General features: G+C 35.8%; 1 protein-coding gene across 5 annotated transcripts in view; it reads right to left on the bottom strand.

Annotated features, from left to right (window-relative positions):
- LOC110812349 (RING/U-box protein) overlaps positions 1 to 26626 on the bottom strand; it is a 33954-nt gene extending 7328 nt beyond the window's left edge. Inside the window, exons 1-9 of one of the 5 annotated variants that reach the window (XM_088217898.1) lie at positions 26505 to 26519; positions 26336 to 26367; positions 26143 to 26247; positions 25796 to 25881; positions 25034 to 25124; positions 24713 to 24762; positions 17992 to 18061; positions 16999 to 17108; positions 5596 to 5661 (exon numbers count right to left, since the gene is read on the bottom strand). In XM_088217898.1, the coding sequence (XP_088074024.1) occupies positions 5596 to 5661; positions 16999 to 17108; positions 17992 to 18061; positions 24713 to 24762; positions 25034 to 25124; positions 25796 to 25881; positions 26143 to 26211 (542 nt within the window). In that variant the 5' untranslated portion in view covers positions 26212 to 26247; positions 26336 to 26367; positions 26505 to 26519. The other 4 variants (XM_088217896.1, XM_088217899.1, XM_088217897.1 and 1 more) reach the window with 4 other exon arrangements.
- Positions 26627 to 27669: the final 1043 nt, after the last annotated feature.

Below are 27669 nucleotides of genomic sequence, written 5' to 3'. Positions count from 1 at the left end.
ATCTCTGGTTGACAGAAGATCAAAATATCATTAGCAAAGAAAAAATGAGAGACCTCTATCCCATGAACTCCACCACCCACTATCACCCCTTTCAACAAATCTATCTCGCAAGCCCACTCAATAAGCCTACTTAGCGCTTCCATCACAATAAAAAACAAAACGGGAGAAAGTGAGTTCCCCTGTCTCAACCCCTTCGATGCCTTGAAGAAAGAAAAAGGACCACCATTCACCATAATGGCAAAAGAAGGCGTAGTAATACAAATCATTCACCTCCTCCACTTATGCCCAAATCCCAATCTGCTCAACATGTAGTCCACAAAGTTCCAATTAACATGGTCGTATGCATTTTTCATATCTAGTTTACACAAAATACCTTATTAGTTACATGCCACAAGATCATGCACCACTTTATTGGCCACCATTACAGCATTCAGAATTTTTGTCTTCCAAAAAAGCATGCTGCCTCTTCCCAATGACCTTACCAAGGAACTCAGATAACCTCTTGGTCAGGACTTTTGAAATGAGTTTATAAATGCAACTCATCATATTAATGGGTCTAAACTCCTTGATGTCTTTAGCACCATTAACTTTGGCAATGAGCACTAAAAAAGTGGAATTCAAAGATTTGACAAAAAATTCAGACTCGTGGAACTCTTAAGCATCTCTATGATATCCTTTTTAATCACTACCCGAAATTCCTGCAAGAATGTCGTGTTGAAGCCATCAGGATCCGGTGCTTTATCCCAATTGCAATAATTGAGCCCATCCCAAGTCTCATCTTCAGAAAACTCTCTCTCCATACTAATTCTGCTAGAAGCCTCCAAAGTTTTGAACTCGAAGCCATCCAACTTAGGCCTAGTTGCCCTGTCTTCCGCATACATAGATTGAAAATACTCTTGAGTTTTTTTCCTCATGCTATCATTCCCTCTAATGGTACTATTATATATAACTATTTCTTCAACATAATTACATTTTCTCTTGTGACTAACCAAACAATGGAAGTACCTCATATTGGTCCTTCAACCATTTCTCTCTAATCTTCTGTCTCCAAGGGATTTCCTCTATGTGCATTTCGTTAGCCACGTCCATTTTGATAGACTCTCTCTTAGTAATGTCATCCGATGAAAGACCCTCATCACCCTCTTTCCTATTCAGTATCTCAATCTCCCTCAATAGATTTTCAATGCATACCTATTCTTTCCCTCCCTCCTCCTTCACTCGTTCCCTGATCTCAGTCTTCGACTTCATGAGTTTTTTTGCTACTCTGAAACTAAATCTTTCCCGGAAATCTCGGTATTCTTCCAACACTACTCAACCATGACACAGAACTCGTCCATCTTTAGCCACTTGTTGTCGAGTCTAAACGGAACTAGCTCCCATTAGATGTCATTTGCAACTAAGTTTAAAGGAAACGGTCAGAAATAAATAGGCCTTTGTAGAATATTTTGACACAGACCTGATAGCTTTAGGATGCAGTCATCAGACACCAGAAACCGATCAATTATTGAGTAAGATGGTTGAATTCTTCGATCTCCACATAATTACAAGACCAGCCGTCACTCCTTTTGCCGAAAAAGCAAGCTACCTCATTTTTTTCACCCTCCACAAACTCCTAATTTTTTTTTATCTCCCAATGCTTCCATTTTGGTTTCTTGTAGGCATGTAATCTCCGGTTTCATTCTTGACCTACATCCCCTTATAATTTGCTCCTAACATACCAAGATAACATTTTCTTATCATTTTATTTCAGCCCCCATCCCTTTTACTATTTCTCAACCTACAATCATAATTAATCATAGATTGTAGTCTTTTCAACTCCCTTGACCCCCTTCTTCGTGGTTTTTCTTTTCCTAGTATTTGCTTCCTTAGCTTTTCTCTTCTCCTTCTTATATTCTAATTCCACAAAAAAACTCCATTGCATTGTCTTCTATGCCAACAATTGGCTTATTTTTTGGATGCTTTATAACACCCAAATAGAGTTGAAATCCTTTCCTTTCCTCTTCCCTACATATGTTCCAGCCACCAATGTGTAGTGAATTTTGGCCTTATGCTCCTCCTCCATAAGAGCCAATTTTGGTTCAAACTCCACCACCACCAGCCCTAATTCCTCTTCCCTAAATAGTAATATGGAACTCAAGATTAACTAATGCGATCAAAAACCTCATAGAGAGTCTAACATCCAGAATTTTAAAACTCTCAACAAATCTTCTCTACCTAACCTACACTCAATTTGTGAATGTCAACTAAGATAATAGAGATGAAAGTTGAATTGATTAAACAACGCAAGATATAATCTTGATAAGTGAAATCAATTCAAGAAGGATTGACAAAACGTCACAAGAAATTTATTTTGATAAGTTGAATCAACCCAGCATTCGGCAAGATGGTTGTAGACATCCTCTTAGAGAGCACTCACACAATTAGCAAGAGATAAAAGCAAACTTGAAACTTTATTGAATATTGAACTTGTGAATTACAAAGGGGGTGGTGGCATCCTTATATAGATTTCCATCTACTTATTCTACTAGAAAACAAATTAAATAAGTTTAATTAAACTCTTAATTCTACTTAAACTAGAATTACACTTAAATAATAATAAAAGAGTTAATAACAAAAGAAATCCTAATGCGATTAGAAATCAGAAACTTGATTAAAATATAATACTTTAATTAATAGATAAAGTCTTTCTCTTGGGTGGTGTTCAAGATTCCCATTCAGCCACCATCTTGGAATCCATTTCGGTCTTGATTTCCTTCTTGCATTCGGTTTGTACTTCTTGATTCTTTATTATTTTCTTGAAACAAATTTGAGTTGGAAAGACTTGTAGGATGTGGTATTGGAGTAGGAGATATGACGATGAATTCAACAAGAAGAGAACTTTCTTGGCCGAATCTTGTAAGGACTTGATCTTCCTCTCCTTGTGGAATTCTTCTTCTCTTTTCGTGGATTTTGGACTTCTTCTTTGTGTAGAATTCTTTAAGATAGAAATCAGAGTTTGAAAAGAAGAAAACTCTTGGCAATTGGACTTGTAGGGCTCTCTCTTTAGCTCTATGTCTCTTATCCCTAGGAGGTCTTCCTCCACTAGCAGGTTTTTTCGGAAAACTCCATTTATTCTGGTGTGGATGGCAGGCAGGAAGAAGGAATTGGGTTTCCCTCTCGAGTTTGACTACACTTGGCGAACTCCTTTTTCTCCTCGGATTCCTCTTGCTTTTTGAAGGCTTCTCTCCTAGGAGCCTTATGGATGACTCCTCTTTGCATTCTTCTTCTTGATCGACGGTCTACAATTCGGAATGGGAGTTTTTGATGTCCCAATGGAAGATGGATTCGGGTATTCAAAGAAAAGGGAGAGTTCTCACGCGGGCAGGCTTCCTTCCTCTTCCTTCTTCTCGACCATGGAACCTTAAGCCCCAAAACATGTATGGCCGAATAGTTCCTTGCATTCTTGGACTGTTTCTTGATGGATCTTGGGCTGCCACACATATTTCTTGGTTGAAACTCCTTTGGATCGAGCGGTTTGGAGCTTGGGAAATTCTTTTATGCCAGATTCTTGGATCTTGACCTAAAGGTCCTTGAATCTTGGTTTCTCGAACTTTGAGCCTACTTTCTTGATGTTTCTTGGATTGATCTTGGTGTTGGATTGGAAGAATGTATCTTAGATCAAAAATCCAATCCTTGATGGGCTTAGAGTTGTGGAAATCCAAATGGAAATAGGAGTCCAAATTCCCGTAGGATCAGGAATCCCTGCGGACACAGGAGCTCTTTCCTGTGTGCTTCTCACGGGTGCAGTTAACTCCTTGCCCCTCCGGGATTTGCTGTTTTCCCGTATCTAGGATCAAATCACAGAGCCTCCCTGCCTTCCATTTTCTCCCCCTCCTCTGTCCTGATCGTTGGAACCCTAATCTTCATCATTGCATCACCTTCTTCCCTACCACAAATAGTCTGCTCTTCCTCCCCTTTCACCATTGGTAATATTTATTCAATCCCGGATGAAAACTAGCCAACTTCTTTGCCCCCGCGCATTGAATCCCTTTCTTCTTTTGCAACTTCACTCTTCTCTCCCTGATCTGCAGAATCCATCGACCGGGTCGGATTCAACCTCACAGATCTCCAAACCCATTTAATCAGTGGGCACTTTTTTCTGTTTTCGCCAAGCCCAGTACTTGCGACCCACTTGCCCTTCTATTCCTAGTAGTAACATCTCAGTCTACCTGGCTCATTAGCATCCGACTTCCCGGGCCAAGCTTACTAGCCTGTTATTTGCTTTCTGCCCGAAATGACTCCTCCAGCTTGCGTTTTGAAGCCTGCCAAACTAATCTAGATCTCCATCTTGAAAATGCACCCGACTCGCTCCTTCCTCTATGCTTATGAGCACATCAGCAAAAGTTCTCTCCCCTATCACTTCCATGATGACCCTCATATTAACATTACAATGTGGAAATTAAACCACCACAGAAGGGCACCTTGTTACTTCCACCACTGCCACGACTACCCCCGCACTTTTTTTTCCCTCTCTGCTGTCTGGATTGACTGGCCTATTCACCAGCTCAAAGACCACTTCCATTACATGCCACCAACCCCCAACTTCCTCCCCTTCTAGAATGAATATTCTTCTTACTGCCCTTCCTTTCTCCTCTGTCAACACAAGGTATCTCCCAGTACGATTCCATCTAAGGGCCAACCACAGTCGGTGGTTTTTTCTGGCCATGTACCTTCCCCATGTTCTTCCTCCTTTTCTCCAATAAAAATCTTCCAAAGCATATATAAGTCAAGCCACATCCTCATCCTCAAAAGAAATGGACACTTGAAACCCTCTTCCATTCTCACAAATTCTCAGACCCTCCATCTTCCTCCTTTCACATATCACATCTAAAGATCTATTCTCAATCACCAAAAACCTCTTCTTCTGCTCCGCCATTCCTCCTCTCCCTCTGGCCGGCTTGGCCGACCGACCAAACAGGACATTGTGCCCCCTTCTGGCTCTTCCTTCCTTCCCCACGACCCCTACTCCTCTTCCCTCAGACAACCCTAAAGTCTTCAGTTGTCACTCTCTAGCTTTCTCTCTCTAGCAATCTCTCTCTAAATTTCTCCCCGCGACCCCTACTTGAATCTTCAACAACAAGTAATGCAATATAGAAAATGTATAGAATTAATCCTCTAAAGACAAAAAATTGGCAGCTCATGCTCCAGAGAGATGATGAATATTAAACTGAAACCCCATTTTTGGGTATTACTTTCTAAATTGATGAAATTCGTTTCAAGTGGCAAAACTCATTTATCTCTTAAGCCTAGGGTGCAAGAATGAGAGCAAGGAAGTCATAATTTCTGAGTCCAAGCTAAAAGAAACAAGAGGTCATAGCCACAGATTATGAATTGTCTGCATGGCCTTGCTCATGAACCTGAACCACAAGACCCAGAGAAAACCTCAATGAACCAAACTTCATGAAATAAAAAATCTCAGTTATTCCGAGGTTTTGCATTTTAAAGATCATGCTGTCTGTTAATAGATCACAAAATCTAAACTATATTTTCAGAAACATGTTGGAAAGGAAATTCTCCATAAATAATTAAAACTGCAATGGTATCCTTGAAGTCTACCTAGGGCATATCCACGTGTCCTCTGATGTACCTTCAGCATCAAAGCCCACACAAAAAGCATGATACCTGTCCACACGGGCAGTAAGAAAAATACATTAGACAGCCTTTTTCTGATAAATTTATATGCTTCAATGTACAACTACATGCAAAGCCAGATCAGAAGGAAAAACTTACTACTAATCGTGAAAATAAAAATGTCATGACAGAAATAAATTAAAAGAAAAATAAACTAAGAAAGAAATTGAAAAATGAAATAGTGGAAAGAACTTGAGTATTACCAAACAATGTCCTAGGAGGCATTAAGTATTATTCAGAAAGATTAGCTTTAGACTGTCTAAATAGATCAGAAAATATAATTCTATTAAATGTAAATTATTATACTATCAGAAGTTTATTATTATAGTTTCAGCAACTTTAAGATTTTATTTTTTAGTTTTTTAGTTTCTCTATTTGTATTAGTATTATTTCTTATTTTATTAGGAATAATATTCTCAATCTTCTTAGTACTAGTTCCCTATCTTTTTTTTAAAATAAATTAGTTCCCTATCTTATTAGAAAAAATAAACTAATTAGTTTTAGTATGCTATAGTATTATTTAAAAAAAAAAACTTTTCCTTAGTTAATCCTATTTAATAAAAATTACTTGCGAAACAATATAAATATCTTTCTAATTTTTAATTCTTGATATAAAATTCAGTTATTCATAAAAATACTTTCAGAGTTTTTCAATTTCCTGGTTTTGCAATGCAACTAAACCCTTAAATTTGATATTTAAAACTTCTTAAGATGATGTTCAAGAAATCTTGGGTGCCATGTCAAGGTTTTTACATCTAAATTTCTAAGTAGATAAATAAATCCTATTTGTCCAACATCAAAGTATTGTTCAGAGTTGATTCAGTTTCACCTTTTTATATAAACAAAGAAGTATTATTAATGAGAGAAAGGAGAGTACAAAGAGACGGGGTTCAATTTCATTTTTTCTGAATAAAGTAACCCAAAAAAAAAAAAGCAAAATGACAAATGCTTGTGTACCAACATGTGAATATTGTTTCATATGAATGGAGACAGCAGATGCGCACGGTTATAAACATGTATATCTCATGCACGAATTGGCTCCAACACTACCAATGCTAATTTCTTAATTCAATGTTATATTACAGAAATAACAGCTCTTTATCCAGATGAATTTCATTAGTTACTGGGAATATGATTTTATAATTCAAATGTGCATGAAATGCAACCAAGAAATCAAAAAGGAATTCACAAAAACAAGTTGATCAAAATATCAAGTGGCCAGCCCAAAACCTTTACCATGAACCATTTTTACCAGGATCACAGAATTCCTTGAAACACTGATCTGGATTTTGTGATACGAAACACGGTTCATTTGCTATTCAGTCACGCAAAACCAGGAACCAAGTAAAAAAAAAAGATGAGAAATCATACATTTTCAACAATTTACGGAAGAAAGGCAGCAAAGATTACAGATTTTTGCTTCTTTGTACTATATGGAAAAACCATGACAGAGTAGCTAGATTCTAAATGTGTTGAATATTTGGTATTTTAATGCTTTTAAACTACTTATTTAGATTTTCTTTTACCAATGTGATTTTAGGCATTATTCTATTTCTTCAAGTGCATGTATAACATATGTATTAAATGTAAATATATAATGACCACCATAAATACTCTAAAGTGGGTACAGCATAACTCATATCCAAAATAATCAATGTATGAACTTACCCCTATCGCAGTATACCAAAACAAATAGCCAACCAGAGCCGTCCTGTGCGGTGAACCAAAATGAACTATGATCCAGGTGCCTATGGGATAATCCTTCAACAAAATACAGCAAATAGTAATCCCAAAAACCATCAGTCTTCTTCAGAACTCCAACCACAACCTCAAGGTGGCTACACCACCCCATCAAAAGGCTCAGACAACTCCAGCGGTGATCATACCCACTACTTTAGCTTTCAAAGATATACTCTGAATTCAGTTTTGAGTGTACTAGACACTTAAAATAAGAATGTGCCATTAAGACGGCGAATGTGAATGCTAGATACTTCTTCTACACATGCTGTTCAAGAGTTGTCTCTCTAAATGCTATCCTATATTTCATTCAAAGCACACAACCAATGAATTGGTAGGTGAGCTTATCATCGCAACTCGCATTAATACTAATCTAGTGTCTCAAGAACTGATAGATTTCTTTTAATTACCAAGCCGCTATATGTACCTCACACAATTTCATGGTATTCTTTTTTCTATTAAGAACTCTTATTAAGGTTAAGTGTATTGTGATGTGAAGCTTGTAATTTATTATTGGGACACATATGGAAATTTGTTACAGATGTCCTTAGAAGTTGCAAAATGATGTAAGACAAATAGGGTTGATTTGTCCAATTAAGGATTTGGGTTGAAAACCTAACATCACACCTATTGTTTCTTAGACATCAAACTTAAGAAGTATTAAGCATCACAATTAAGGATTTGATTGCATAAATAAATTATCAATAAATGAAATTACAAACCTATTTATAATAATCTCTAAATAAATTTTCCTAAATAGAATTAAAGTAATAAACAATAAACTAGTAGAATTAAGAATAATAATCCTAATAAGAATAAGAAACGAATATTAATAATATTAGGAATACTAATAAGAACAGAAAGCCTAAATTACTAAAACTAATAATACTTCTAAATAATATAATAATAAATTTCAAATTAATATAGTCGTTTTATATTTAATATAATTACAATTTCTAATTTATTTGGGAAATCTTATGCTAGCACATTCTACATTCTCCTTCTCTAATTGTAGAAAGCTCATTGATGAGTTTTAAATGGGCAAATGATGTAAAACCAACTTTTGAGCTTTCCATGAAAACTTAGCAACCTTTGTTTTTAGTTTGTTCTAGCCAACACCTAAAATAGTAGAAATGCGCAATTGTTTAGGAATATCAAATCTTAGTGGGATGATGAAATCAACATGTTGACCAATCGGTATGCCAAATCTTTTATTGAATGGAACTTTCATAGAGTTAACTCTTGGGGAAAGATATTGAACAATAGGACGACGTAATCGTTCTCCTTGCCCATCCATAGAGGTAAATCTTAGGGAAAGATATTGAACGACACGACGACGTAATCGTTCTTCTTGCCCATCCATAGAGTTAACTCTTGGGGGAAAGACTTGAGCAACAAAAAGACATATTGCATCTTCTTACTATTCCACTTTGGAATTTGATGATATGCACTTTAACAAAAGAGATGTACTTGTTCATTAGGAGGTAAACATCAATTCTCGTTGGATACATAACCATCATCTCTTTCTTGCACCTCTTCATTTTCTTTTATTCCAATATGCACGTTAATCTCCGTTGGGCATTCGTAATTCATGTGCTCACTTGCCCACATCTAAAGCACATAACTTCCTTACCTTTAGGAGTTTTGAAATTTGATATTGATTCATTCTTCAACTCACCTTCTGATTGAATTATATTATTAGGAGTGTGCTCCACAATGTTTTTTGGGATTGGGTATTTCAAATTTTCTTCCACATCAAGGGCCACTTGGTATGTTTTTGCTATAGTTGCTGGAGGTTGTCGAATTAATTCTATTTTAATATCAACTTTTAGTCCTGCCTTGAATTGAGATGTTGTTTGACTATTATCTTCGACAACTTGACTCTGAATGTTTAACTCTTCAAACTTCTATATATACTCAGCTACAAAGATGTTATCTTGGACTAAAGTAAAAACTTGGTTTTAAAAGTTTGTAAAAGTTGTTGGGAGGTAAATACTTTTTACAAAGAATAATTTTCATCTCATCCTATGTTTCAATTGTTAGGTGCCTCCTCCTTGTTATATTTTCATCATTAGTGTGCCGCCATATTTTTGCAAGCCGAACCTGCTCATCTTGGAAAACCAAACTCTTCGTGCCTCTAATATATCATGCCAGTTGAAGCATTCTTCCATTGAATCAAACCAATTAAGAAAGAAAGTGGGGTCTCTTCTTCCATCAAAATCAGGAGCTTCAACCTTTACTCTCCCATTAACATCTCTGTAAAATGTATATATATTTACATATATATGTAAAGGGTAACTTAGTCTTTTCCAGTTTTTAGTTGTTATGACAGCTGGGTATGCCCTCCACCTTAACAACCAATTTTTCTCCTCTTCCACTTACTTGTTAGAATTTTTTTTGTAACCTCTTTTGTCTGGGTTGGTGCCTATATAATAACACTCTTGTGTCCGTGAAAATTAAGGAAAACTGTGAAAGGAATTCTCCTCTTCACTTTGTTCAAATTCTTCTTCCTTCATTTTTTCATGGTATCAGAGCAATCCTGATCAAAAATCATCATCCAAATCACGCCAAATGGCCACGGATGAGCAGACCTCTTCTCCACCCGAAGTCCTTTCGGGTTTCTACCTTTCCATACCGGTCAACCACTCACTCGTTGATCAGACACCCTCATTCATCACTGGACATAGGCTGAATGGAAGCAACTATCTCCAATGGTAATCATTGGTCTTGATGTTCATTCGAGGAAAGGGCAGAGAAGAATACCTCACTGGAGAACTCGTTTCGCCTCCAGCCAATGACCCAGGAGCTCGTGTGGGGAAAGTCGAAAATAATCTCGTTATGTCATGACTGGTAAACTCCATAACAAATGAGATTGGAGAAATTTTTTTGCTGTATGAAACCGCTTATATACTTGGTTTGCCGCACGCGAATTCTACTCCAGCCATGATAACACATCAACAATCTTCAAAATAGAGACTCATCTTCACAACCTGTGACAGAGGGAGCTTTCTGTAACTCAGTACTACAACATCTTCACCCGCAATTGGCAACAGCTCGATGTCTTTGAAGAACTCCAGTGGAGTTGGCCCAATGATGCAAAAATGTTCAAATCCATCACTGAACACAAACGAATCTTCAAATTCTTAATGGGTCTCAATAAGAATTTAGATGAAGTCCGTGAACGCATTCTGAGCACCAAACCGTTGTCAAGTCTCAAAGAAGCGTTTTCAGAAATCTGTCGTGAAGAGAACAGGAAGAAAATCATGATGGGTGAATCTCTCTTTGGTCCGAACTCAGCGGAGACTGGTTCGGTTCCTGCTGCCCAGAAGAAAACCCTACTGGGCGAATCCCAATTTGGTGCTCACGCTTCCGAGACTGCCTCTGCCCTCACCAGTTGTGCTTCTGATGCTCAAGGAAGAAAAGGTAGATCGTGGTGTGAATTTTGTAAAAAACCCCGTCATATCCGTGATAAATGCTGGAAGCTGCATGGTATGCCTGGTGAGAAGAAAAACCTGAGAACAGAGACACATCATGGAAATTTGGTGATTAATGAGGAATCATCATCTGCTCCTACACCCACCGAAAATGCTCTCTTCAATCCAGCTCAGATGGAGGCTCTCTTGCAGATGTTTTCACAAAAAGGCCTTTTTGGTAATGCTTCCGTTGCTCAGAGAGGTAATTGCTTACTCAGTTTATTTGCCAATTCCACAAAAAGACAAGTGTAGATTGTTGATTCAGGGGTATCCGATCATATGATTGAAAATATTTCATTCCTTCGTCAATACAGTGAATGTAAGGAAGTATCCTCTATTAAGATTGCTGACAGAACGAGTTCTAGGGTGGCAGGAGTTGGTTCAACCTATATATCATCGTGCTTGATACTACATTCCGTCCTCTGTGCCAAATTTAGATTGCAATCTGTTATCTGTAAGCAAATTGTGTAAAGACTTGAATTGTGTAGTTAACTTTGACAATAATTTCTGTGTTTTTCAGGACTTGACCTCAGAAAAAATGATTGGTAGTGCTAAGAACTCAGGACTATACCTTCTACCTGTCACAAGTTCTCTTTCAAATAGACAAACTTCAAGTGTAGTATGTACTAATTCAGTTTCTGTAAGATGTTCTAATATTGACCACTCTATTATGTTATAGCATTATAGATTAAGACACCTAAACTTTATGTACTTGAAATAACTATTTCTAGTTTTATTCAGAAATACAAATTCGAGTTCATTTCAGTATGAAGTATGTCAGTTTTCTAAACATACTCGCAATTCATATCCCATTGTTACATATAAACCTTCAAAACCTTTTGCATTAATTCATAATGATGTATGGGGATCAGCACGGATAAAAAATATTACTGGTACAAAATGGTTTATCTCCTTCATTGATGATCACACTAGAATAATCTGGGTCTAGCTTATGAAAGAAAAATCTGAAGTTGACCAAATCTTTTAGAAATTCAACACTATAATTCAAATTCAATTTTAGACAACAATACAAGTGTTGAAAACTGACAATGCATGTGAATACTTTGAGTCCAACCTGGGAAAATACCTCACTGATCAAGGCATTGTCCATCAAAGTCCTTGTGTGTACACCCCACAACAAAATGGTGTAGCCGAAAGAAAAAATAAACATATTTTTGAAGTGTCTCGATCACTTATATTTACCACAAATGTTCCCAAATTTCTTTGGAGAGAGACTATTCTCACTGCTACCTAACTGATCAATAGGATGCCCTCCCGTATTCTTAAATTCAAAACACCCTATATTTCCTTATTCAAGCCTTCCCAAACTCTCAAATCTTACACACAATCTCATTTAAAGTCTTTGACTACTCTGCTTATGTACACATTCATACCCATCTTAGAGGAAAACTAGACCCAAAAACTCTTAAATGTATTTTTGTTGGTTATTCCTCTAATCAGAAAGGTTACAAATGCTTTTGTTCAGCCACCCGTCGGTTCTATAACACTATGGATGTCACATTTTTTAAAAACCAATTATTTTATCCCACTCTTGATATTTAGTGAGAGAATTTTATTCAGCAATATCAATTGATGGATGTGAACATCCCTCCACTACATATTCCATTGACTACATTAGAAAAAAAACCAGTCTCTGAAACTACTAAATAGTCTGAACTTGTCACAGAAACTGATAACACATTACCTATAGTGAGTAAGTTACGTGTCTATACCAAGAGGAACAAGACTCAAAATGGTGGTAAAGTATCTGAATCAACTATGCACTGTCATGAATCAACTCCTGAACCAAACACCCAGAATACCACAGGTAATGAAATATCTTACTCAACTATTGATATTGAATTGTCTATTATTTTACGAAAAGGTGTTCGTTCTTGCACAATGCATTCCATACAGGATTATGTCTCATATGGCAAATTGTTTTCAAAGTATCATACTCTTATGAGTAAGTTTGATAGTAGCCCCTCATAACCAAGAACGATTCATGAAATTCTCAAAATTCCTGAGTGGAATGCTGCTATCCAAGAAGAAATTACAACACTTGAAAAGAATGGGACATGGGAGTTAACTGATTAGACTTCAGGAAAAATTCCAATAGAATGCAAAAGAATATTCACCACTAAATACAATCCTGATGGTAGTGTGAATCGGTAAAAAACACGACATGTTACTAAAGGTTTCACTTAGTTATATGAAATTGATTATCAAGAGACATTTGCTCCACTTGCCAAGCATAATACTATCCAGGTACTATTCTCATTAGTCTCTAATCTTGATTGACCTCTTTATCAACTAGATGTGAAGAATGTTTTTCTCAATGGTGATATAGAAGAAGAGATGTATATGGAAATCCCACCTGCACTTGAAATGAATCCACAAAAAGTATGTAAACTAAAGAAGGCACTTTATGGACTCAAACAGTCACCGATGGCATAGTTTGACGGATTCACCAGGGCAGTGAAGCATATGGGATATGAACAGTGTCAGTCCAATCACACATTATATGTCAAGCACTGTATCACAGGAAAGAGAGTTGTACTGATTGTATATGTTGATGATATTATCTTAACAGGTGATCATAATGAAGAGATTCAGAAACTAAAAGACTTCCTAGCCAAAGAGTTTGAAATCAAAGATCTTGGGATACTTAAGTATTTTCTTGAAATGGAAATAGCTCAATCCAAGAAAAGAATTTTTATATCTCGGTGGAAATATGTCTTAGATCTTCTGAACGAGACTAGTATGCTTGGTTGTAAACCCGCAAAAACTCCTATAGAATCAAATGCTAAACTTAGTCTCAGAAATGATAGTAAACATGTTGATAAAGAAATGTTTTAGAGACTTGTAGGCAAGTTTATCTACTTGTCTCACACAAGACCTGACATCTGTTTTGCAGTAAGCACTGTAAGTCAGTTCATGTCTCAACCTACTGAGGAGCATATGAGCGTTGTCTATCGAATTTTGAGATACCTAAAAATAACACCTACACAGAGATTATTTTTTCAGAAGACTGTGACAAGAGAAATTGAGATCTTTACTGATGCAGATTGGGTATGATCTGTAACTGATAGGAGATCCACATCCGATTACTGCTCATATGTATGGGGTAATTTAGTCGCTTGGCGTAGCAAGAAACAATCTGTTGTATCAAGAAGCAGTGCTGAAGCTGAGTTACACTCACTTACTCATGGAATATGTGAAGGAGTGTGGCTGAATAAGATATTACTAGAACTAAGATTTTCTGCTCCTACTATTATAAGAATTTGGTATGACATCAATCGACTATTAGCATGGCTAAGAATTCTGTGCACCATGACAGAACTAAATATGTCGAGATCGACCGACACTTCATCAAAAAGAAAATTAAAAGCCAGGATGTGTCATTACTATACATCCCAACCAGTCAACAAACAGCAAACATACTCACAAAAGCACTACCAAAAGGAGAGTTCAATAATCTTGTATTCAATCTAAAATTACTCAACATTTATATAATCTAAATTGAGGGGGAGTGTAAAATGCATATATATTTACATATATAGATATATAAGGGGTAACTTAGTCTTTTCCAGTTTTTGGTTGTTATGACAGCCGGGTATGCCCTCCACCTTAACAATCAATTTTTCTCCTCTTCCATTTACTTGTTAGAATTTTTTTAATAACCTCTTTTGTCTTGGTTGGTGCCTATATAATAACACTCTTGTGCTCGTGAAAATTAAAGAAAACAGTGAAAAGAATTCTCCTCTTCACTTTGTTCAAATTCTTCTTCCTTCATTTCTTCAATCTCCATCATTATCTTCAATGTGTCTTCTATCAACAACTTCTTCCTTGTATATTTTGAATTAGCAGACGTACTTGTCTTATGCATAAGTGTCTCACTTATTCCAAGATTGCTTTTATAGTTTTTTACATTGATACCAATATGGTCTTAGTGGTTGCTTCCTGTGTCACAAATTTAGCATTTAGTTCAATGCTAGTCACTATTATTGAAGCTTAATTTTTCTTTAGAAAAGTCCGGCTGAACCGAGAATTCATTGAAGAAGCCAAAAAGAGAACATATTGCACAAGGTCTACTCACGGCTAGCCGCGCGTGGGCTTCACGTGCCAGCTTCAAGACATCGGACAGCGTCAATCTTTAGTGGTCTTAAATGGAGGTGTTGGTTGCAGACCGAAGGTCCATGTGAGACACTGTTGTGTAAAATACAGGATCAAGAGAGCCTATGACAAAGAAGACTTGCATTGGCAAGTGACATTTTCTAAGAATACTAATTCTAATAAGAATAAGAAACTAATACTAATAATATTAGGAATATTAATAAGAATAGAAATCCTAAATTACTAAATTTATAATAATATTTCTAATAATATAATAATGGACTCCTAAATAGTATAGTTATTTTACATTTAATATAATTGTAATTTCTAGTTTATTTACGCAATCTATTGCTAGCCCATTGTACAGCACAAACGAAATATTTCTTTATTCCCATAAAAAACAAATTTCCCAAGAAGAATTCACAATTAAGATGACAGAAAAAGAAAATTTTGAAATGTCTTTGCAAAGTGAAGAGCAATGACAAACGCTAGAGTTATGTAAAGAAAGAATGGAAAAACAGCTGGAAGAAATAACAAAAAAATGAGTAGAGAAATCACATAGGCAACACGATGAGGAACAAGAGAAAGAAGTTGAAAAGATGGCTTCCAATGTTGAAAATATTATGAGATTGATCTGCACACTTCAGTTAAACATAAAGCTACACATGTTGGATCCAAGGAGTAAACTGAAAAGAAAAATTGAGAATATTTGACGTTTTCTCTTCCTTCATGGGTTCATCAACCTTCGAGGATATACTTTGCAACAAGTTTATTAGAGAGTGACAATTCAAATGATTTTCAGCAAAATTTGAGATATTCATAGATTGAATTTATTCATTCTCAGCAAAATTTGAGATATTCATACATTGAATTTATTCATTCTTCAAGACTTTATAACTTGAGGTCAAGTTTTCTTTAAGTGGGAAAAATGATGGGAGAAGAATTATAGAAATAATACTACTAATATTATTTAAAAGGATTGCTATTTATTTTAGGTTTACATTCTGAAATAGGTTAGTAGTTTAGTATTATTTTTAACTATATTCTTAATTACTCAGTACTTATGTTCTAAATCAGTTTTAATTTGTTTTTCTATTCAAAATTTATGGTAGTATTAAGTAGTTAAGTATTAGATTTTCTTAGTAATCATTGTTGTGACCACTATAAATTTGTAAATCAAATGGTTTGTAAATAAGATATTCAGTTTTACCAAATTTTATATTTCGTCAATGAGTAATTTTCTTCTTCTTGGTTTCTAAGAGTTCTTATCTCCCTAATGAATTCCAATGAGACCTTAATGGATCCTAGGTTACTTGTCTAATTTAGATGTTATAAGAATACCTTTGTAAGCTTGAATAAGATCTGCAAATCTATCCCCTCTTTTGTTATGCATCACAAACGACATCTAGGTTGAAGGCTAAATTCCACAACTGTCTTCCTTAAAGACATTAGAGAAGCAAATGGTTAAGGAATTCCTTCTCGCTCATGCAATCAAACCATCTTTTAACAAGGATGGGGGCCATCTTCGTTACATTGCCAATCATTAGAGTCCCCCCCCCGAGGTCATATCACACAAGAAAAAGGTAACAAGAGGAGAGGCCATTCTTTTCCAAATATACTTATAGTTCCAAGGAGAGCAGTTCACAATTTGATCCGAGGCCAATGAGGAATGGTTACAAGATTTAACAAAATATAGACAGTCCTTGAAGAGATTTCATATCTGTTGATCCATTCTGTTAGGCTGCAGCCAACAATCATAGTGTATCCGGTTAAGAGTAATGTTCGGGTGCCGAATATAGTCTGGTTTAGAGTGATGTCCAAGTGCAGCCAAAATTTGTGGACCACATTATGTTAAAAGTATGCAGAATATGTGCAATGTGGTATATTTCAGAGAGACATTTTAAAGACAGCAGCAATCTACTAAATATCCCCTGAGCCACATAACCAATGATCGACCTACAAACCAAGTTCTCATAACTCTACTTGAGAGATTGAAGTTTACCATATGTCACAAGAATCACAAGCAATTGATGTATCAAGATTTGAATCCCCTTCAAAATTTGTCGGTTCAGTTCGAATTTTGCAGCCATCTCCATCCAAGCAGATAACTGCCTACACAATGATTAAATACAAAGATTTAGGTGGTGAAAAGATTGATACATTAACTCTATTTAGAGATGGAAGTCTAGAACAGAAAGTTGATAGTAAGATATTTATCCTGAATACAGATAGAACCTTGCTTCACTAGCAAACCCTTCTCACAAAAACAAAAATGTTATACTATATTACCAAACATGAACAAAGCTTGGACTAGCATCAATATCTCCATTGCTAAGATAGACAGGATAATGCCATTGCAAGAGATCTTTGCTAACAGTTTCTTCCCCATTTACATCTATAAATCCACATTGAAAATTTCAAGTCTTTTCCAGTATGCAAAAATATATCCCAAATTATATCTAGGGATGGCAATGAATCAGGCCCAGAGCAAGTTTCATGAAGCTCGAACAAGTTCCAAACATAAAATAAAGAAACACAAAACCAACCTGGTTGATCTGGACAGATTGGAGGAAGCAAAATTAATGGCTGCTTGGAGAGAAATAGTCAATTATTCATGTGATCAAGGAGATTTTGTTGAGAGGCTTGCAGACAAGGTTGTCTGCTCAGCATCAACTGATTCAACTCTTAAATTTTTTTTATTATGCATATTCCTTGTCTAACATTTATGTGTTCTATTTATTCTATTTACTATTTCTTTCCTTCCTTGGGCTTTTTTCTCATATCAGACCAAGAGAATGGACCCTCTTCTAGTTGCTTAATCCAGATAAATGATTCCCAAGATAAAGCAAACAACTAGGGAATTTACTGCTAACATCAAGTTAAGAACCATAAACCTGACTATAAAGCATCAACAATCATGATAGTAAAAGTTCAGAAGACTCAGCAAGGTTCACTCCTCTAGCAACTTGAAGGCATAATAAGTCGGTGCACTTACATTTTCATCAATATAGTATGAAGGAAAAGAAAGAGTATTGCCCTTCCCGTCAACAAACCATTCGTCATCCCTGCGTTAAGGGGGATAAAAAATATCAACTATAGCATTAAAGCCAAGATACTATTACAGCATACTAAAATATAGTATAATATATATGTATATATAAAAAGAGAAGTATTATCAGAAAGAGGGAGGAGAAATACAAGATAGAGAGTAATAGTGTCTATATTGTATTATTAGAAGTTTTACAATGTATCATAAATGCAAATTGTCGTGACAAATCACTAACCCCTGCAAAAAATATGCCACATTTTTTTCAATAAGTCAGTCGCTATGATTCACTCATACATGATATAGCGTATCAATTATTGTGTCAATTCCCAGGTGATTGAATGGACCTAAAATCTTCAGCAATCTACTTACACCACAATATTATTCCGTGCTGGAACATCTACAAAGTATAACAAGATTTTTTCTTTACTTAAAATGATTACTCATAAAATATTGCTAAATGTCAGGATTTATGGCAAACTAATAGTAACCAGCCACTAAAAGTGGACAAGTTTCCAATTAATAACATGAAGTGGGTACCAGCATAAGTCTAGACGAACAATTCTTAACCTGAAAACACTTTGGTTCACAATCAGTAGGGACCCTTCTTCCCTCTCCCAATCTGAGGTATGTGCCTCAGCAACACTTCATGAAGGATGCAAGAATAGTTGATGTTGGTTTTCCCAGTAAAAAGCAAAACAACAGTTTACTTGGGCCTGTTCTTCAAGTGAGCTGAGGAATGCCATGGTGATTAGGAAATCCAATAATGCTGAAACGTTTGTGATACAATTGGATTTCTTAATCGATCTATTCTTTTTTGTTTAGGGAGCCCTCTGTTGTCTTTTCTTTAGCCTATTTGTTCTCTTCCAACTATGAGGGAGGTAATTGATTTCCAGTTAAGGCCAAGTCCTTCAGAATTTTTAGGGTAGCGGATAGCATCCTCAGGACGGTGTTTGTTTCAGAATTCCCAAAGGAGAAAATTTATCAAACTCTTCTTCCGTCAGAATTAAGGAGCTTCGACTTTTATCCAACTGCAGCAACTTGTGCAACTTATAGGTTTTGAGCTTGTGAGATTACGTGTGCGGTGCTCAAGTGTTTTAATTCTTCCAAAATTGCATTAATTGCATTTTGAATTGTCTAGATTTTGGCATAAGTTACTGCCTCATATGCATCTTGTCATCCATCCAATTCAACATTAGTCACTGTTATTGAAGCCGGTAAATAAAGTAAGGGACAAAATAATTGAAACTTTTCTTGAAGCAATGTTGAATTGGTCTGATTTGGTGAAAACTGGTCAAGGAGGCCTGTTATAGTTGAAACAAGCTTTAAAAGTCAAAAGAAAAGCAAAATTTGCAGTTCACACTCATGGGTCATGGATGTGTGGGGCCGAGGCGCTGGTTTCCAGTCACTTTACAGAGTTGTAATTCTGACAATAGGCTGCTTGAAATGGTAAAAGCAGATTAAGGGATAGTGTCAGATGTGCTTGCAGCTGATGCAACTATGAATATGGAGGATACGAAGAAAGACAGTGATTTCAAGTTGGAAGGCTTGATGGCTTATTTGTTGCAGAAATCTTGCAAACAAAACTAGTGATTGTTTTGCAATTGAGAAGCATATCGAGGGTGGGCATGCCATAGAAATGCCAGTGAACCAAACTTTTGCACCTAAATAGGGAGTGCCTCGTTTCTCTCATCTTGAGCATAACCATTTTGTGCACACTATAATCCTCACATTTTGGATTTTAATTTTAATTCCCTACCCAATGTCCTGTTTATTAAAATAATAACCTTTTCGGTGGGGACAATATGAATTGCAACATTGATTTTTCACCAAAGGAGTGCAACCCGTATATAAAAGATTACAAGTCTAGCAAAATGTCAATTATGTTCCTTAAATCTTCGTTTGGAAAAAGCAGTTGACCATTAATCAAGAAATCAAGTCCTGGAACCAAGAGTTCTTTCTATCTAGGATATTAATCAGACACGTTTTAAAATCTCTATACCTACAAAAAGACATTTAGTTATAGATCCGTCTATTCAGTCAATTGTGACAAATGTTTGCCCCCAAGATCCTAATGGGATCCTTAAGAAACTGAACTTTACATTAGTTTACTCTTCTGGGAAAGAAGTTAGGATTAGAGTATCACCTAAGACTTATCTTAGAAGGAAATGCAGTACTAAGTTTGAACTGAGGAGATTAACCTCTACCATCCATCTTCTCCGAATGTTCTCAAGAGGAAAAATATCATAATGTTTTCAAGAGGAAAAAAGATCAAGTAAGTTATTTCTCAGGCTAATCAGGATATTGCTATACTTCAGGAGACTAAGATGGATTTTTTCAATTGCTCCTTGTTCATAACATTTAGGATTCTGGATTTAAGAGCTGGTATTTTACTCTATCTGTAGGGGTGTCAGGGGTTTGATTCTCTGCTCTTCCCTCTTCTCTTTTCTCCATATTAAAAAAAGTACTGGGGTTGGTTCTTTTGTTGATCAGATTGAAGGGTCATTTTCTTTCGACTTTCTTGAATATTGGCAATAAGGGGTCTCGGTGGTTTTCTTGTGAATGCGAGCCTACTCATCCTAGTATGCTATCTTTTTTATATAGCACTTTTTGATGTATTGCTGATGATTATAATACTTGCAAAGATACTTTAGAAGATGTTTACCGTGAATAGGATTACTGTAACCACAAGGGAGTAAATTATTTCACTCAAGATTTTAAACTTAGGGATCTCCCTCTTTCCAATATAAACATACTTGGCCAGTTAATAGTGGCAGGATCATCTCCTCTTGTATTGGTAGGTTTCTAGTATCCAATCACGGCAAAACTGACTTGATTCAGGGATCTTGCCTCACCCAGTGTCTAAACCATTTCCTATCCTCTTGGAATCTAGCCGTTTGAATTGGAGCCCTACCCCTTTTTGTTTTAAAAACATGTGGCTAACACATAATGATTTCTTGGGTAACATCAACACTTTGGTTGCACAAGTGTAACCCTATGGGTCGGAAAGTTCTTAATTTCATGAAAAGCTTCATTTCTTTAAGGATAAGTGGAAGATTTGGAAAACAAAGAAAGGTCTTAGTGATACTTGAGTTAGGAAAAATTATATTCTTGATCGAATTTCTGTTCTCGATAGAATGGCCTTGGACAATGTTATAATGATTATCAAATTATAAGGTTGACCTCTCTTAAATTTTGAGGCATTGCTTATTAATGAAGAGATGTAATTCGAGACAAATGGGTGAAGGAATTTGATGCTAACTCTAAATGTTTTCATGGTGGTCAGCAATAAGATGCAGAAGAGTTTTAGTAAGGAACTAGAACTGGAAGGGGCCAAAGTGGTAAGAGATTCAACAGCCTTTGGTCCTTGATAAATAAACTTTTAGAATCTCTATGAGGATGAGAACATCAACAAGCCTTTTATCAGGGGTCTTTGTTGGTGTTCGAGTGGGGAGCAAGCTGGATAGGTTGAGTGTCTGTTTGACAAAGATGAAGTCAAGAGCTGTTTAGAACCTTGGTACTAAGAAGGCTTTGGGGACCAATAGTTTTGCTATTGCCTTCTTTCAGGTTTAGTATAATACCATAAAGGATGATTTAGTCATAATTTTTAAGGAAGTTTATATCAATTGTAAGGTAGGAAGTATGAATTCCGCTTCTATTACTTGGTCCATAAGAAAGATCATTCTGTTAAAGTGTTTAATTACCACCCTACTAGTACAATTATGTGTTTATAAGATCATCTCAAAAGTGCTCTCATAGAGGTTGAATAAGATACTCGAAGAGATGATATCTTTTCACTAGAGTGAATTTACGCCGGGAAGGGGGGGAGAGAGAACTTTAGGTGCCTCTCTCTTTTGCTAATGAGGCAGGAAGGAAGGTGTAAAGTTGAGAAACAAAGGCTTGGAATTCAAGTTGGATTTTGTGAAAAACTATTTTTTTTTTGTAAAAAGTGTGAAATATATATTGAAAAGGTATCACGATGGTACAGAAAATTTACAAAAGTGTTAGGATGTCAATGACATTTCTAAAATTCTCATCCCTAATAATGTCATGCTCTAACAAGATATACCCCAAAAAATGACACCATCTATCTCTCAACCTATAAGATGCTACCTCTTTACCCTCAAAAGCTCTAAAATTCTTTTCTTTCCAAATGACCAAAAAATGGTCAATGGAATCAATTTTTCAACTTATCTTCTTTTACATAACTCATCCCATGCCAAAATTTCCTCTCTAACAGCACCAGACATCACCCATTTAATCCCCAGAAGACCATAAATCATGTTCCATAGATCATAAGCTGCAGGACACCACAAAAGAAGATGATTGCAAGACTCCACCGCATTCATGCATAAGTAACATTTGTTTACCATAATATGACCTCTAGTCATCAACTTATCTATAGTCAGAATGCATTCTGGCTAGCCTCCTAAGCAAAAAAAAAAAAACGATTCTAGGAGGCGTCTTTAATTTCCAAATTTGGTGAACCGAATAGTTGTGGCTCCCGTCAGGTCCACTCCTCACAATGTGCTTGTAATAAGATTTAACTGAGAAGTATCCATTCTAGTTCAGCTTCCAAAGAACATGATCTGGCCCAGTATTTACCTGTTGTGAGGCTAGTAGTTGCAAAAGAGCTTCACACTCACATTTTTTCTAATCATTCAGGGTTCTAGTAACGTTCACCATCCAATCCCTGACGCCATTAAGGTCCCTGTACGCCTCCTCAATCACCATACTTCTTGATTGTGCAATAAATTAGGGTTTCCTCGATAAGGTCGTGGAGAGGAAAGGCTTTGGGTGTCAAACGGAAAAACTTCATCTTGGGTTGCTCTCTTTAGCTGCTTTTTGTTGTTTTGGTTAATGGCAAAGCTAGAGAATGGTTTTCAAGGTAGCACGGTATGACACAATGGGTCCTCTGCATCTTCTTCTCTTTTTAGAAAAAAAAAATTAAGCATATTTTTCTCTCTTTGAGTTGAATATCCTCTAGAGATTATGATAAAGACTTACCCAAGGGGTTTTAAAACTGATCTTGATACGTTGGAGATGCCCAATTTTCAGTTTGGAGATGATACAATTCGTTTGTTTTCCTATAATCACATTAAACTTTCAATGATCAGGTTCAAGAGAGTCCATGAGAGAGGACATAGAGTTGATGGAGTCTTGATATTGGGAATCTTTATCTTAAAAATTATTCTTTTAACTAAATGGTTATGATGGTTTCTTTTGGAACCCAACTCCTTGTAGCATGCACAAGGCTATTAAGAGAAAGTTTGGTATGCACCAAAATGGCTGGAGTTTCAGATTAATGCTTCGAGTACATATAAGAGCTCCTGGAAGGCTATTTCCAGCCTTTATGCTTTGTTTTTACCCCTAGTAAATTAAGGGTTGGCAATGGCCCTCAATTGCTTTTTTAGGAAGGACCCTTGGCTTGATAATCCTTCTAGCCTCCTTTTTCCCTCGCTTAACAATTGACCATCACTTCCCCATCGCTTAATTTAGACCAATCTAAGATTCCCATATGTGACATTTGAATTTCCTGAGAAACCTTGATAATTGGGAAACATCTTATATGGTCTCTTCAATAGCTTCTAGAGTATGCAGTCTTTTCTAATCCCCTTGACTGCAGAATATGGCCTTTGGATTCCTCGAGGTTTTTTCCTTACAAGTCATACCGTGGTTTTTTTGACTCATAATCTTGCCTCTCATAACGATGTTTTCCATGAATGCTTATGAAAGGTTCTCACTCCCTCAAGATTAAACTTCTTGCATGAAGCATTGTTCTGGGCAAACTTTATTTTATTTTTTAAATAAAAAGTATGAATGGTATTATTCACAAAGGTATCAAGGGAGAACTGCCCATATAAAGTTTGGTTAGTGTATCTGTAATATTCCCAAAATCCTCCGTCCTATAAATATTATACCCCAACATCAAGGACCCAAAAAAATGAAACCACCTATCCTTGATCTTGTGAATCTCATTCTAACTAGCCTCAAAAGCCCTATTGAGTTCCAGAACCATCTTTATATAAAATTCGATGTTCTTGGAATCTATTGCATCAGATCTTAAATGCTTTTAGTCTCTCTCGGGTTTCACCTAGTACGTCAATGGTTTTCTCTCTCCTGTCCTATTAGGTATGAGAATGAAGATGAAGGTTAAGGCTCTCTATTAAGGGGCATTTTCCAGGAAGATGTGGGTCATTTGGTTGGAGAGAAATGCCGAAATTTTTAAGGATCCATTTTCTCTTTTTTTTTTTTAAGCTCTAGGATAAGCTACCTTTCGTTGCTCCTAAGAGGGTTTAAGCACGTAGTCTATTTTAAGGATTTATCTTCATCTGTACTGTAAAGAGATTGTCTAGCTATTCTCTCACAAGATTAGCTAGGCTTTCTTATTTTTTCTCCTTTTTGTTTACTTCTTTTCTAAGGATTCCAAATCCTCTCTATTTTGTACTCTTTTCTTTCCCTTCATTAATATATTTCTTTTTCTATCGAAAAAAGAGGTACCAAGATAGTTGCATGAATTATCCAAATAAGACTGCAAGAACAAAATGCTGATGTAATACTGACTCTACAATATTCATGGGTTTTAGTAAAGTAAAACCAACAAAATTGGGGGAGGGGGGGAACTTTTTTTAAGAGGAAAAACAATGGGAAAGAACTTAATAAGAAATACCTGGAAAATGTTTCCTCATCAACCTTGTGGCTTCCAATAATATCATATATCTTCAAGATAAATGAATAGTCAGCAAGCTCAGCCAACAATTTGTGCAAACTTCCAAACATGACTTAAAAGGAATTCAAAGAATGAAGAGTAAATGAATAATCAGCATGCTCAGCCAACAATTTGTGCAAACTTCCAAACATGACGTTACAGGAACTCAAAGAATGAAAAAGGCATATGAATGAGAAAAAAAAGAAACATTTTTTTGAAGGGAAGGACAAATGATTGTAAAATGCGAAGCAGAAAGAATACATCTAATAATGCATCACTCACCGGGATACACGTGATCAACTGAAATTCACTCTGGCAAAGTGGGCAAAGGTTTGTGATAGTAGACCAGTTGTCAATGCATGCAAAACAGAACCTGAACTCACAAAATCCACACAAGATACTTATCCAAATTTGCTTTCAGCCAATGAAACAAAAAGCTTACATAACCAACACAATGTTGATATTTTTATATCCATATGAATGCAGATGATGAAAAGTTTTTGACTTCTCTTGAAACCCTTCATAAACCAGATCAAAGAACATAGCTTTATACTAGGTTAGACCTTAACAATGTGACATTTTAGGGATCTCGGAATCAAATAGCATATAAATGGAGAATGTTTGGTTCCAATCCCAAGATGATGTTGTTGAACACTAAGGTGAACCTCCAACCTTTCCTAAGACCAGATTTGCCAAAGGAGAATAATTTCTAAAACAGAATAAAGCTGTTGACATCCAATGTGCCACAGGAAAATAATTTCTGAAACAGAATAAAGCTGTTGACATCCAATGAATTCCATAAGTCAAAGCATTGCATATCCATGGAAATCCTGTGAAATAAAATATCCACATATGCAAATGGCAAGCATTTTAAAACTAAAAATAGAGACTTTTCAATAACAATTAAGAATACTCCAAAGTTTCATAAAGGCTTATCCAGAACACCTAGTTCTTAATCACCAGCCATATCCTATGACAGATTAGAAAATATGGAGAAAAGACAAGAAGGAACAAAAGGAAGGGATATGGGTTCTTAGTGCATACCAATGCTGGCAGCAATCCAGAAGACCCCTGTCAATGATAATATCCATGCATATTCCACATCTTTCACCTTCAATATTAGAAAGATCCTGCAAATTATAAAAATTTTTTCCACAAAAATCTATAATTGTCATAAATCACAAACAGTATCTGAAGTCTGAACAGCTGTTTCTGCTTTGAACTATTTTGCTGAAATAATAGAATTTTCTTTCTTGAGTACTGATATCTCTTTTTCTACAATAGAAAAATAGAAATAAAATAATTAAGTAGGAGTCAGGCCAAGAATCCCTCAAGCATCACCGCTAAGGTAGGCCTAGAAACCAGTAACTTGTGATAAAACGAAGGCTTACATGATTATTCTCTTCAATTTCAACCGGTTCCTCTTCCAATAAGTTAGCCGTAACAAAATCCAGCTCCATTTCGCAATCTACTTAACGTACCTATCAAATGAAAATCTGCATCCCAAAAAAAAAATTAAAAAGAAAAAATTGAGAATAAACTAATCGAAAGGAAAATAGGAACTGAAATTTATTTTTCACTTGCATATATCTGTTCAAGTTTTGACTGGCGCTGAGCTGGGATAAATTTCCGATGAGAAGAAAAAGACATTAAGAAATTAATGGATTGATGGTTCTCAAAGTGATCATTTTAAGGGGAAAATGGGGAATTGAGAAAAAACAAGAAGGAAATCAGGCTAAGTGGATGAAAATACCTGCAAGTGAAGATTACATGAGGCAGAGAAAGACCGCCATTCGCGTCTTCCTGGGCGAGGTGACTGCAGCGAGTAAATGCAAACGGAATGGAGGGGCAAGTTGGTCATTACATGTTTACAAATGTTAAAGTGTAGCGTTTTGGAGCAAACGTGTTTCCCTTTTTTTAAAAAAAAAACAAATAAAAATAAAAAATCATTTTGATTTTTAGTATTTAATATTTTATTATAAATATTTACATACATAGGGACAGAAGACATATTCCATCCACTTCATTCAAGTGTCCATCCCACCTTGCTAAATATTTTTTTTTTTGTTTATTCTATGTAATGTATTTAGTATTTAATATTCATTATGAACATTTAATTTTATTATTTGTTTTATAAACTAAAAATTTCACATTATTTTCTTAATTTAGTGGAGAATTTGCATCATGCTCATACTGAATTAAATATAGATTTACAAAATAAATCCCTCAAAATTTATAGAATTGTTTCTAACATATAGCTTTAGTAATGATTTGTAGGTGGTTATGTAACACCCAAAAATTTGTATTTTATTTTATTTTTATTTTTTTAATTTATTTTAATTTTATTAGAATTTTTATTTAATTTTATTCTCTTTTAATATTTAATTTATAAGGTTTTAATTTAATTTAATTTAAATTAATAGAAATAGAAATAAAAATAATAATAAAATAGGGTAAAATTATTTTTGAGATTTAATTGAAATTGATTTTAAAGAAAATGAGTGAAAATTTGGATTCTGGGGGTGTTTTTGAAAAGAAAATCGAAAACCAGGGGTCAAAACGCAATTTAGAAAAATAGTACCACGTCAGCAGCCCCTGCCAACCAGGACACGCCACGTGGCAGGGACGCTAACGCGGAACGGAGACACGTTGACTATCCGTGTGGGTGCGATCGGACGGCCTAGATCTGTTCTCGCGCGCACAGACGGCCCAGATCAAAGGCGCACGTGGATGACCCAAATCTCACGCGTGCGGACGGCCTAGATTTGATCATGCATGAACGGTCCAGATTTATTCTCAATTTAATCGCGATCGGACGGCCCAGATTAAATCATGATGGAAGGCTTAGATTAAAAGGGGAGGGTTATAAATAATCGCATCCACACTCAACTCAAACCCTAGCCACCAGAACCCTCGAC

The sequence above is a fragment of the Carica papaya genome, chromosome 4 (assembly GCF_054855325.1).
Source record: "Carica papaya isolate Zhongbai chromosome 4, ASM5485532v1, whole genome shotgun sequence".
Taxonomy (NCBI): Eukaryota; Viridiplantae; Streptophyta; class Magnoliopsida; order Brassicales; family Caricaceae; genus Carica; species Carica papaya.
This window is presented reverse-complemented; position numbering and strand designations above follow the sequence as displayed.